The sequence below is a fragment of the Monomorium pharaonis genome, chromosome 7, assembly GCF_013373865.1.
Source record: "Monomorium pharaonis isolate MP-MQ-018 chromosome 7, ASM1337386v2, whole genome shotgun sequence".
In the NCBI taxonomy this organism is placed as follows: Eukaryota; Metazoa; Arthropoda; class Insecta; order Hymenoptera; family Formicidae; genus Monomorium; species Monomorium pharaonis.
In genome coordinates, this window is record NC_050473.1 from 11069133 (window position 1) to 11083270 (window position 14138).

Sequence of the window (14138 nt, forward strand, 5' to 3'; positions counted from 1 at the left end):
GTTTGAGAAAAATATAAAGTCATGTATTAACTTTCTATGAGAGAAAGGAACATTTTTGTTTTGTTATTGCTCCACAATTATCAAGTTGCATCAACATTCGATATTTCGCGTGGTCTGAAAACAAAGCCGCGACACAAAGAACGACACGGCGCGCGAACAACGTTCCCTCCTTCGTACAGTCTCGCTTTTCCATCGCCTTTTTACTTTTTACATTTTCCATCGAATTTATCTGTCGGTCGCATCTCGGCCGAGGTACGTGCATTATGGATGGCTCGCGTGTCCTCAACCCCTCTTTTTCCATTCTACGTGTGTCTCATTCTGCTCTCCTCCTCGTTCTCCACGTGTTTCCAGACCGGCTCGTTTATCCCCGTCCAGGTGGCAATTTCCAATCTCAATTGCCCCCTTCGTTACTTTCCTCGTACTGAACTCGACGAGCACGAGGAAATCTCACCGAACACAGAATTACCGAAAAATTATCGCCAAAGACATAAAAAAAAAAAGTAAAAAAGTCAAACGGACGATCGTGGGCTTATTGCTTTTACTTTACTGTTGTTTTACTTTTATTGTTACAACGAATAACGATTTTTCATGTTTGATATAATTTGCATAATGTACAAGATTAGGATGTACAACTACATAACAATAAGTATCGAGGGAACGTTTAGGAATTACTAACGTGTCATCCACATGGACGAGAAAATATCCTCTCACGTCATACATTCTCGCGGGAATCGATATAATTAATAAAAACGTGTAAAGTGTAATAAGATATGTAAGTTTTATCGAGGATATTCGAAAATATATCTTTCATCATATATTCTTAATATGATTTATACAAGTGTTTACCATGTGCTATGACAAAAGTTAAATTTCGAATTAATCGTTATTAAAATATCGTGACATTTATGCCAGGATTTATTTCTGTTTGAATAGCCGTGTAGATTACAACATTTCTCCTAAATGTATCTGCGCATTTAATCAGATTTTATAGCGAATCAACAATTGTTCCGACGAATTTCAGTGGAATCCATATTCGTGTATATAGGTCTAGTAATAAAAGATAGACCGCTAATTGATCGCGAGAAGCGCGCCGATCGATTTCATCACATCAGCGATAAGAAAAACAACGGAGGCGGGTAGCAAGCACGCTAATTGCATTCACATCATCGGTTTATGTATGACGCGTATAGTCGCAAACGTTAGAAATCAAATTACAAAAAATATTGATTTTTTCTCAATATAAACTTTAATAATTATTTGTTAATTATTTAATATTAAGAGCTAAACACTTTTGTCAAATAAAGTCTGACGAATATTCTTAATAAAAAGAAATGTTTTAATACTTAACGTAAATTAAATCTTCCAGAGAAAAGCTTCAACTCTAATGTTGAAACATTTATATTCATAATTGAGGCAAAACTTTACCAAAGTTAGGTATAATAAAAACTTCCATTTTGTTAAGAAATTTAGGAAACAAGAATTTTTTTTAGAAAAAAAAATTGCTCATTTAACGGAGGTGAAATAATATCCGTGAAACATCATCCTTTGGTTCGTACTTTTCGTCCTTGAAACCTTCGTGTGGAAACAGGGCGGTCGGTTTTTACAGACGCATAATTTACACAATGAAGAATCGCGATGCGATGTACGACCTTTTTATACGATCGATGTAACATACGAACAGACAAAAAACCGTACATATGCCGCATTATGGCGACTCCCGCGAGAATGGAGGCGCATGCTTGTCGTCTCGCAGTAATTTAGAAAAAATGGCGGGATCGATAAAAATAATAGTTCCAGAAAGAACTACCGTCAAAAAGTTACTGTCACAAATTTACAAAAGAGTGTTGAGTAAAGCCAATAAGCTCTAGAAAATTGTCCATCGGAGTAACTTCGAAACAGAAATAATTACTTTTAACTGAGTAGTGAACAGCAAATTATTCGCCGTTTGTGTATAATCAAACTGTAATATCAAATTTTCAATCACGGAACGTTACGCATGTAGGAAGGATACGCGATAATTTCTCCCGAATATTGTTTTTTTCCGCGACATACAATAAAATCGTGTCACGTCCTGGAATTCCCGGGTTTCTTTGTAAAACGCTAAGCAGAAAGGCCGGCGTGGTGAGGGACACAAAATCGTCCCGCAGTCACGAAGAGGCCCCGTATCGTCCCTTCGTGACGGATCTAAGTGACCACCCTCGATTTCCGACGCAAAGTGGCAGCGCGCCGCGATTAGGATCTCCCGACTTTTCCCTACGTGCATTACCACGCAACTTACTGATGTAGCGGTGTACGAGGGGGGAGGGGGTGAATAGTAGCGGCAGGGGTTGCTCAATCAACCCCATTAATTCGTGCGGGCCGCTACGGCTACCCCGTGGCTACCCCGGGGGCGATCGTTAACGATGGAGCCAAGCGGACGATGAAGCGGAAACGCCCGTTAGCCAAGCGGAAACCACTGAGACACCTTGCATGATACGTCACGACACGAAGGATCTATGATCCAGTAACCGATATTCCTCTTCTCTCTCTTTACATTTGTAAGAAAGTGTAAGGTTAACGAAGGAATCTACGTTATCCAAAAACTGAACTTTTCAATGAAAAATCCTCCTTAAATTTGAATAAGTGAAATCTTATATATTTTACATATAATTTCTGATAAAGCTAGGAATCTTTGTCACGGATGAAATCTTTCCTTCAATGTTTTTAGAGGATATTTTGAATCCTGCGCAAACATAAAGTCAATTTTGTTAGCCCTCGGTCACTAATTAAGGTAATTAAGAAAACGGTTGAACAGAGAGGACAGCTGAACAGTGGAAGCGATGCTTAAGGACATGCGCTTCGTAGACATTCGAATTAACGGCATTCCTATTTCGCTGTCTCGAGCAACATTTACATAGGACAAGGTACATCGGTCAACGCGTAATCTCACTATCATCTCCTTCCATACGCACACTCGCGCACGATTAAGTGTGTCACAGCATACACGGAATGCGACACGGTTAAACGTGCACGCGCGCGCGCGCGCTCAAATGTGCATCGGCGACACGTGGTGGACGCGCGCGTCTATGCATTTCCGCGTGCATCGCGTGCGAGTGCATATAGATATTTACGCGCGCGTGTGTGTGTGCGTGCATGTGCGCGCGCCCGGTTTATACGATGTGTATGTGTGCGGTCACGTAAAGTCACCTGCGCACTCCGTACGCGCATGTGTGCACGGGTGCAAATGTATATATGCATGACGGGCCGATGCGCAGTGCACGGATTGTGCGGGCGCCGGCGCCGTGGATAATCCAATGGGATCATCTGCCAATCCTTGGAAAGCGGATCGGACCAATGGTGGCTGCGTAGGGTGGTGCCACGGCGACTTAATTGTTCCCGATCCGCGCGCGTAGGTCGGCAGGTCCGCCAAGAATACGCATTCGGCAAACGTACGAATTAAGAATCAAGCGGCACGCATGCCTCGGGGGCAAGAAGAAAGGTTGTTCGTTTCCACTTGGAGGACGAAAACAGGAAAGACGTTTGAATTTTCACGCGCGCCGGCCAAAGTAACACGAAGTAATTGTAAAGATTTATGCCGCTGCTCGTATTGCAAGTCGATTATCCGTTGGCTTTTTTTTTTAAACTAGGAACAATACGTATTAATTCAAATCAAAGCCATAAATTAAATTACAATTCTCGTCAATTCAAATTAAAGACTATAAATTGCTCTCGACTGAAATCGAAATTTTTCCAAAGTTAAAAACGACGCATACGCGCATACTTTACTTTTTACTGCATTTCTCTCTCTCTCTTTCTCTCTCTCATGTACACACACACAGAAAAGTGTGGAGATGACGGATGAACAGCGGACGTCGGGAAATTTATTTTCCAGGCGTTCATCTCGTAAAATATAGTTTACGTCTATTCCGAAGTGCGTGACAGTTCTAAAATCTCGGGGGTTCATCCGGAATCGCGCCGTTCTAAAATTCGAGATGCAAGAGTTTAAATGCAGCCCGAATGTATTTATGTAAATGCAAATACATACGGGAACGTCGTTCGTTGCTGCGTTGCCCGCGCGGCGCGATGTTACGGCTTGCGTCAGAAGAGCGACGACGACAGGTGGATGGGAGCCGCGGCAATGAAAATAGAAATGGACCTTTAACACTCCGCGCCGTTTCATCTCTCCGAGAAAGAAATGAGCGTAGATCTTATTTCCCCTTAACGGCGAGAGTGGGACGGAAATGAAATACCCGAGCGATATTATTCCGCGACATTAGAATCGACTGTTTCAGAGGACATGAGTCGACGTTTTTACGAATGAGTCAGAAAGAGTAGTGTATATGCTTTTTCCTACGAGAGAGAGACAGCATTGTGTGCGAGGCCGTATAAAAGATACATAGGCAGCTATGGTAACGCGGTGGCATATTTTTGAAGCGGTTCCATGTTTGCTTTGATATGACAAACACACCGCTGAATAGATCAAATTAGAGAGAAGTGGCGTAAGAGTCCGCGTATGCGATAAAACTTGTTATTTTTCGCAGATAATTAATTTTTAACGATTAGTTTGGAAACGACCGTTCTCGCGAGGCAGAAAAATCGAAGCCGGGAAACGCTCGTTCAGAAATTTGAGCCATCTCTCGCTTAATTCGGTCTCGATTTTCGGGATATGTACATATGTATATGTATATAACGAATGGGCAGCAGCGGGCGGAAATGATGTCCGAGAGCATAAATAAGCGTGGATTTTTTAACGCGTCCCGACGCCACCTCGCCTCCGTAAGGACGGCTTTAAATCGCGCTAGAATCCTCTCGATAGGGCCTTCAGGCGGCTTACAGTTAGAGAGAAGCTGACATGAGGGACAGGTGGTGCTAAATAAAGACTGGACCGTCGCCAGCGCGGCTCCAAGATGGCCGGTCGAGACGTTCGGCGTCGTCGTTCTCGTCGTGGTCGTTGTCGTCGTCGTCGTCGTCGTCGTCGGCGGCGGCGGCGGCAACGGCAGCGGCTTTCGCTTACGACACAAATTTACCAGCCGCACCGTCGGACGGAATCGTCTCTGACGTCTACCGCGACGTCCGGACCGGTGTTGGATTTCACTTTTCCTCCTACTACTTTTGCTAATTTGAGGACGCGCGCGTCGTGAACCTACGCCTATGCGTGACGCCGACGACGACGTTTTTGCCAATAACGCGTGTCGACGTGCTAAATGCGAATTTTCGAGCGTTGTAGACCCGCGAATGTTCTCCCGTGACGAAAAATCCCACCGTTGTTCACGAGCAACAGCGCTGCGTGACGTCGATAAGGTCTCGATGGGGATAATTTCGGTAATGGGAGGAAAAAAAGCAGTTTTCAAATCCATCTATCATGGAGAGAATTTTCTCTTAAAATCTGGCAATTGTGGAATAATGTATGACCTCGAGGAATTTTACTAAAAATGACAGCAAAATTCCTTGAAGTTATACATTATTCCCCAGTTATCAGATTTTGAGAATAAATTTTAAAACAAAATTCTCTCCGCGTAATAATTTTTATTTTATTGTGATACGTTTTGCACGTTTTACGCAGTTGGATATTTTTTACTCTCTAAACACATCGATAACGTGATCTTTCAAGTAGAACGAAGGGTCAAGACTAATATACTTTTTTAAAGACTCCGCGAGATGAGAAAAGCTCTCTCGTGAGCTTTCGTTAACAGACTAGAAAAAAGGGAGTCTCAGATTACGCCGCAAAAAAATCACCGTAAAGAGCGATAACGAATCGAACTACGTTTCTGCTTTCTGTGCGTACATATGCACCTTTTCCCACAGACCCGCGAAAGTAATAGGTACCTGGGAAAATCTCGAGAAGTTTGTTGCAACAACGTGACGTCCCTACAATTGGCACATGCTGCATCCGATAATTGTAATACTGCAGTAAATTAAAAAAAAAAAGGACACTTCCGCCACGTTCCGTTTCGCTATCTCGTGACGTAGAGCTGTATGTATATATGTATACCATGTTATTTAAAAGTTCAAAAAACCACCCACGTACAACACCAAAAAATACAACACCAATAGCGACACCAAGTGTAGTGTAAGCCTTCACCACACACACAAGGTTATTAATATTATAGTGGTTAGAGGATCCTGCACGCTTAAAGTCTTGATGGGCACCCGTACTTCGTGAAAAGGACACTTCGAGCCACCCCTTTTTATCGCATTCCAAGGAGGAGTATATCTATCTCGTCGAATTCTAAACTGGTGTTTTAGCTTTACAGAAATAATTTCGCGAGATCCGATCCTCTCGTCCATTTCGAGCGTGTGAAGTTTTTCTCCTGACCACACGCCGCAGTGTGTCACAGTATGTTACACAATTTAATTTCTTTTTTGTTTATATTGTTTTATATCGTAAATGGGAAGAGATAACGCGAGTTATTAAGCGACAGGCTTCACGGTTTACCTCCGTTGACACGAGTCGAGTACGTTTTATGCGTTCTCCATATTTCGACGAAATTTTCGTGCGGTATTGAGGGAAGATCCGTCGGGCCAAACGAGGTGAAACCGCGATAGAATCGATAGTCGCGCGATCAAAAATTAATACGCGCCGCTCGTGTCTCGGGTGCCGGTCGATTTCCAGCGGATAGCCCAGAAGAAGAGAATCTTCGCAGTTCGCGAAATCGCGGCCGCGGTTTTCTTTCTCTTTGTTCAACCAAGTTCGAATGTCTTCTTCGGCTCGCGGCTGCGCTCGGCTTCTATCTGTCCGTTTTTCGTTCTCGCGAAATCGCGAACGGCGCTTTAACCGAGCGAACGAGAGAAGCACGCAGAGAAGTCTGCATGGTCTACGTACGCCGAAAGACTAAATATTTATAAGCAATGGCCGGACGGTTCGTTGGCGGATCAGATACGCTTCTTCCTTGGCTTGCGTTAATTTAACGAAGAAATCTTCTATTTCGTAATTTTATACGGCTCTTTACTGCCACTCGCATTCATATTTCATATCATGGTTCTTTAATTCTAAAGAGGAAACAACGTAGCCGGATTGATGAAATACGTTTAGGCATCAGCTTAGCTACAAGACTCGTTAAAGTGTCTAATAAAGTACCTCGTTCGTTTCGACTAAAAAACAAATAACCCAACGCGAAAGGAAACACTGCGAAAATCCGCATCTAAAATTGGAAGACGCTTTGCTCTCGCTTCGTTTTAATATTCCCGCCACCATAGGCAAACCAAAAGAATTGTAATAAACGGAATACAATATACACATAAGAATAAAAATTGAAGAAAAAAACTAACTGTCAAAAGACATGATTTTTGGAAATATGTCAAAGAAAGAGATTATGTATGATTTAAAAGATGGCATAAGAAAAAAACCGCTCATCGATAGAACAAACGAATAACGTTCTCGTTAATTTCCAGTTGCAAACTAATTTTACTAATTTTAATTATTAAAAACCGTTAATTGACTGATGACGTTATGAAAGTCAGTTATTTTTATTTCAATTAACCAACGGTGCAATTCTCAATATAGATTAGATGCATCAGGTTTTTTTTTAAGTTTATTTTTCATAATACATCGACGAATAAAAGAGAAAAATTTGTTATAGAAAATTTGCAGTTTCGGTTTAGAGACAAATAATTTTTAGAAATTTTAAAAATGATAAATGATTTCTCGAAATTATTTAATATTTGAGGTAACATGTTTTTTAGATAGCTTAGATAGCTTTTTTTGATAGCTTAGTCTTTCTTTTCTGTGGCTATTTATAATGAAGACAAATTTCGCCGATCAGATTAAATAACGGACTAGAACATTTTGATTTCATTTTATACGAGCGTTAACGTCGAATCGAAGAGGTAACAGCTGTCTTACTGTGATTATTATTGCTACGATTATAATTATTAATATTATGCTTATTAAGAAAAAAAAAAGAGTGTGAAAGTGTAAAGATATAAAATTAAAAAAAAAAAACTAACACCAAATAACAAACAATCGCAAATCTCTCAGCAACCGCAATCATTATCATCACTTCACGTCAGTTTCACTAAGAAAGAAACAAGAAAAAAAACACAGTCAAAAAAGTACGTTAGGAGAAGAAGAACAGGCCGATCCCCGGAAGATCTTCGCTATGTACTTCATGGAAAGAAATTCGTAGGTACTCATACGTGTAGATTTCTGATACGTGTGCGTGTGCCGCTTTCTCTCTCATTCCCTTTCTCTCTCTCTCTCTCTTTCTTTCTTTCTCTCTCTCTCTTTCACCGATCGCTAATACGTTTGCCCTTTTCTTTCTCTTTCTTTTTCGTATCTTTGTCTCTCTTTCGCGTTAATATGGGGTCCTTAGAATGGCCCTTGGCCGTCTCAAGGATCTCGGAAAGAGAACTCTCTGCTCGTCTCCTTACGCGCGCGCGTCAGGATGCTGAAACGTCATATATATGGTGTCTTTAAAAAAAGCTCGTAAAATTACTCGACCGTGCGACTCCGTTAAGCGAATGCCTTCTTGGCTTTTAAACGTTGTATCACCGACTATTAATTGCCGTTGCTTCTCCGATATTCCCGAGAAATTCTTGTGCAAAATTGAACGACTCGTGTGTGCTCGCTGCAAGTATGGATTTCAAAAACTTCGAAAAATTTCCATCGCGCAAAACATAAAAAAATTCTCGCTCTTTTATTTTCCATTTCAAAGATTTCGATTAGGAAATTTAGAAACCGTTGTACAAATAATCAATTGTTTTGCAATTTAATTTGTCTGTATGATAATTGAACAACGAGCGCTCAAGAAAATTAAAAATCGCGCGCGAAAAATTTCACATTTAATATTGCAGCGGATTAATTTGGTAGTCGTCGATTATGTACCATTACGAAGACTTTTCCCGGCTTAAACTATTTTGATCTAGCTACAGTTACGACATATACGTTCTTAATATCCCTCGACAAAGCACATGAATGTAGACTCACCCGTATTGTCCGGGAAGTACTGCTGGGTAACCAGCCCGGATGCCTGTAGTGAACGGGAATGCTGGAATCACAATTATCAATCTAAGTTATTAATAATTTTAGACTTTTATTATTCTAATTAAAAATATATACTTGACACACTTTATCTTAACAATTCCGTTTTTATATTATGCCTAGAAACATTTATCTTTTTTCGAAGAAAATTTTGCCTGAAGTAATGCAGTTTTACTAAATGTAGAAACAAATTATGTTATTCTAGTCTTATAAATATATATTTGATTCTTTTTTTGAAGAATAATACAAATTAATCAAAGAATTCTTCATTCTTCAATTAAAAATGTACGACTTAATAACATCTTCCATTTTAGTTACTTCGATCTTGAATGTGAAAATTGTTATTAATAATTATATTGTTATTGATAATTCATACAATCCCATAAAATTTCATTATAAGTTAGAGGAAGAAATGTAATTATTTATATTTTTAGCCAAAATTCTGTGCCATATCTTCCATGTCATGTTTCATTCATCAGTATAATCAATATAGAGCTAGTATCCCTTTAAATCTTGTCGGATCGATATGTGGTATGAAATTATTATTATAGCAAAAATAGCGGACGTATTAGCTTTCAAAGAGATAATCGAGCGAACGAAAATTCACATGATTCATCGTAAACTAAAAATCTATCCGCGTTGATGACTGAGCAAATTGTCCGGTTATAAAGACATCACAATCGATTCAAATATTTGTATGCTGTTGGCATTATTTTTTGAGCGTCTCATCGCGAAAATTTCTGTCAGCGATTATTTAATAATTATGTCCTGCGCTATTGCAGCGCTGTTAAACGCGAATAAATACGTGCATAGGAGCAGACATACATGTGTACGTATGTGAATCGTGCACGTGAACGTTGTGTACGTATAATACTTCAATGGCATGTTCGCTATCTGAGAATGCATTATGGCATGTAATAAACTTGAAATGGCCATGCAACAAATATATCACAATCGCCGTCCTATCAAGAATATGTCCTTCCCGTTGCGGCAATATAACTGTTTTCTACACAAAATATATTTTAATATGTTTACTTCAAAGTATCAGAATTTTTTCAATTATATTGGAATTCTAAAAAAACTGGAAATGGATACGAATACAGAAAGTAATCTGCATTGTTGAAGACAATTGCAATAATAACGTACAATAAGTAACGGGAACTAGTTTTAAAATGAGATTCTCACTCGGCGTCTAAATTAGAGATAGTTCTTGTATCGGAGAAAAAGAAAGCCAGACAAGATCGGTACTCCGGTTAACGCAAATTTAGACTTGGGTCTCAAAGCCGTGCTGGCTCAAAGCCATCGAGAAAGTTCGAGAGAATGACTCAGGGGACACCATTTGCCTGATCATTCTTTTTATTTTGCATCTATGTAGCGTAATTTATTTACACATGAAATGTTACACATTATTGTTTAATTAAGTGAAATTTCGGGCATGTCGAATCATTTTTATTTTAAACGATATTTTCTATCTGTCGCAGCTAACTAATCGTAAAAAAATTACGTTGATTAAATATTTTCTCAGACTTGGATATATATGATTACTAAATAATGTGACAGAATTCTGATCCTATGTGCTCAAGATACGCATCGCGTATTGTTGAGACAAACAAGTTTTCGGAGATCTGGCAGTGTATCAACAACGTAAAACTCGTGACTGTACCACGTAAATATCAAAAATACGGCGTCGAAATGGGAAGTACAACATCTAGATAGAAATTATCTTTAATCCACTAGAAAGCCACAGATGTAGTTATTCAAGTCGTAAGTTTAATTAAAATTTGAATAATTTAACCAAATTTCGCACAAATACAGCTAAAAATTAAATGTGATATGTGTAAAATGCTGTCTTGCCAATATTTGTGGTTCTCATTAAGAATTTAATGTGAATTAAGATGGCACTAAATTCGTTTTGCATAATTAATCTACATTCCAATTCAGAAGTTAAATTATTAAACATAATATTAAGTAAAGTATATGAAGTGAAATATAAAGTTTTTTCTATCAAAATAATTCACTCTTAATAGTAACATACCGAATTCGTAAATGAGAATCGAGCTCTGACCATTTTTAAAGTAGTTAGGTATTACACAAAAATTAAGGTGAATTATGATAATTCATGGAAAGCAAATATTATGCAGCGTAGGAATCATTAATTAGCGAACACACCCGTAAATAAAATATAGAATAAAATATACTTACTCGTTTGCAAGTTACCTCTCGGCTTAGCTCCGAGAATGGCTAAATTAACGTTTGCCTTACGACCATCGATAATAGGATTGGGATCTTTGCATGCTCTCTCCGCTGCAGGTCTGTCTCCCATAATTACCTACGCATAGATTAGATTCGGCCTGATTAATCGAAAATAAGCTCGGATACGCGTTCTACACTAGATCGCTCACATAATTGAAATCATTTGTAGTTATTTTTTGATTCTCATTTTTTAATCGACGAATGTTTCGAAATACAAAACGACTATTGGCCTCATTCTTACTTACATAACGGATCGAATTTCTCTCTTAAAAAGAGTACAGTAAAGATTAATTACAGGTACAAAAAAGCAGCAGATATCGAAGTATCATACAATACAATGTTATTAAATTTTCAAGTAAACGAAAGATATGGACGTATATAAACAGAAATTTTAACAAAATAAAGTCGGACCTTGGGATATTTTATCTTATTCATCCTAACTTATTTTCAAATGAGTATAATTTTTTGCTAAGCTGAAATTTATTGCTATAGAGACTAGCAATATTTATACTTCAAAGCTCCAATAAAATGTTATTTTTAATTTGTTATATCATGTACATTTGAATGACAATCATCACACCGTTTATTGAATATACATAAAAATTTTCTAAAATTAATAAATTAAATAATTTTATTCAATCATAAAAATTAAAGACACAATATTTAATATAAATTTGTCCAGGAATAACAAAAAAGGTCTAGTAAAATTTATTGTTATCAATGTATGTTCACAACATAGAGAAATAGATATCAGAGCTTATATAATATAGATAATACACTGAGAAAAAAAGTAATTGATTTAACAAAATTTTTTGTTGCAGGCTGCCAACAAAAGATATATTCAATACAACAATATATGGTATTGCAATATAAATACATAGTTCAATCAACATCATTGCACACTTGCATTAACAGCAAATATTGTTATATTAAGTACCTTTTATTGACAACCCGCAACTAAACGTTTTGTTGAATCAATTTTTTTTCCTCAGTGAACAAAAAAAGGCGTTATCTCGGAAAGACTTGTGTACATACGTAAAAATAGAAAACTTATGATTTTTCATAAGGTTATCCTTGACTGTAACAGCTAATCATATCAACTAACAGTCAGTTTTCGCTATTAACTCGACAAAAAAAATTACAGTAGCTGCCAAATGGAAAGCAAATTGAACCTCTATAACTTCGATTTGCTATCTGAATTGAATATATGCAAATCTACCGATACACGATTACTTACGAAACCATAACCTCTACTTTTGCCGGTCTGTCTGTCCGTGATCACAACAGCCTCCTCGATATCCCCATAAACGTTGAAGTGTTCCCTGAGACTCTTATCGGTGGTGTGATAAGGCAAACCACCGACAAATAGTTTTGTCCATGTCGTGTCCTTTTGTTGCGGCGTGGTACCGGCGAGGGCCCCCAATCCTTGCACCAATTCGTCGGGCGCTGGTGCACTCACGGCCCCCACCGCGCCAACCGCGCCTACACCGAGACCCGCGGCACCCGGCATCAACATCCTCCAAATTTTGGCGAGATCACCGCCGGACGGGACAACGACTTGCTCAATCTTGACACGTTCTTTGGTACCCTGGTCAACGTTAATAACGCCACAAGCCGTGCAGCATTTAGACACGGAACACTTCCTGTTCTAAAAACAGAAAGAAAGTCACATTCAAAAAAATTCGAAAGAAAAAAAAGATGAAGAAAGGAAATAATGAATTAAGAAATCGAGAAGTAATTTGATTTGGACTGATTGACAAGATTGATATTTTTTAAACGTAAAGTATTTCTAAACAGTAATAAAATTTTATTTTTATTTTGATGTTCAATTTTTTAAATTTCTTTATTAAAAACAAACTGACCTTTAATTTCGTGAACTTAAAAAGTTATTATTTTATAAAATTCATGCAGTAGTAGAAAGTTATTTTAAAGATATTTTGAACGAAATCGATATGCATTTATTTCTGTCTCTACGCGAATACTCCAGATTTAAATGTTGCAAGAGAACGATGAGTGAAACTTGCATATCCAACCACATCCACTTTCCTTCATTTCTACTCGTGTAAAATAGACATAACAGAATAGCACTTATCTCAGTCTCTCTTATAAAGAATAATATTAACATTCCGTTATTTTACCTTGGGAGAAAGCAATAAGGAAACTTAGATTAACATTTAATTGAACAAATCTCATTTATTATTGGAATATTTCGTTTTCGATGCACATTGAATGTTTCGAGAAAAATAACCGCACATCGCGTAAGGCATTAAGCCTCTTTAAAATCGGTATAAATGATCGGACAGTCTCATTCGTTTTAATGATGCCTGGTCTACATTGTGCTCTACCAAGTAGTATGTTTGTTACGGGAGGATTAATTTGTGTGTCGCGTTACTGTCTAATTCAGCCGCGTCCAATTAAGGGGGCCGCACGCGTGCGGTTTTAGAAGCTTTGAAAAGATCCAATTCTCGCGCCCCTAGGTGAGGGTGAAAGAACCGTTGCACATCGTCATGCATATGTACGTATACGTGTGCAAGCTTCGTGACAATTAGGTTTTGAGCATGCAACCAAACCGACACGCGTACGCTATAATGACGTACATGTTTTGATACGTACGCGCCAGTGTATGTACAGCGCAATTCTAACGACGATAAACGAATGCGCTATTCACTTTTCTCCTGAAGAATTTTTTATTCCGCTGATTTATCAAAGTACATGCAGCTCGCTCACGTTGACTCCAGTGAAAGGGGAATCATAATTGAGTGAAATGGATGCGGAAATCCTCGTATAAAAAAGAGATATTGCTGCTACTTAGACGCCAAGCAGAACTTCAAAAAGCAATTACCGCAACGACGTGGAAATCACATTAATTACGCTTAGAGACAAAATATAATTAATGAGCAACTGATGTACATCTAATCAATTAATT

At 38.4% G+C, this 14138-nt stretch overlaps 1 protein-coding gene across 5 annotated transcripts in view; it reads right to left on the reverse strand.

The window, feature by feature from the left end:
* LOC105833789 (RNA-binding protein 38) overlaps positions 1–14138 on the reverse strand; it is a 35345-nt gene that overhangs the window by 9852 nt on the left and 11355 nt on the right. For all 5 annotated transcript variants that reach the window (XM_012675776.3, XM_012675777.3, XM_012675779.3 and 2 more), the window contains exons 2-4: positions 12450–12860; positions 11162–11288; positions 8906–8966 (exon numbers count right to left, since the gene is read on the reverse strand). In XM_012675776.3, the coding sequence (XP_012531230.2) occupies positions 8906–8966; positions 11162–11288; positions 12450–12728 (467 nt within the window). In that variant the 5' untranslated portion in view covers positions 12729–12860. The remainder of the gene's footprint in view (positions 1–8905; positions 8967–11161; positions 11289–12449; positions 12861–14138) is intronic.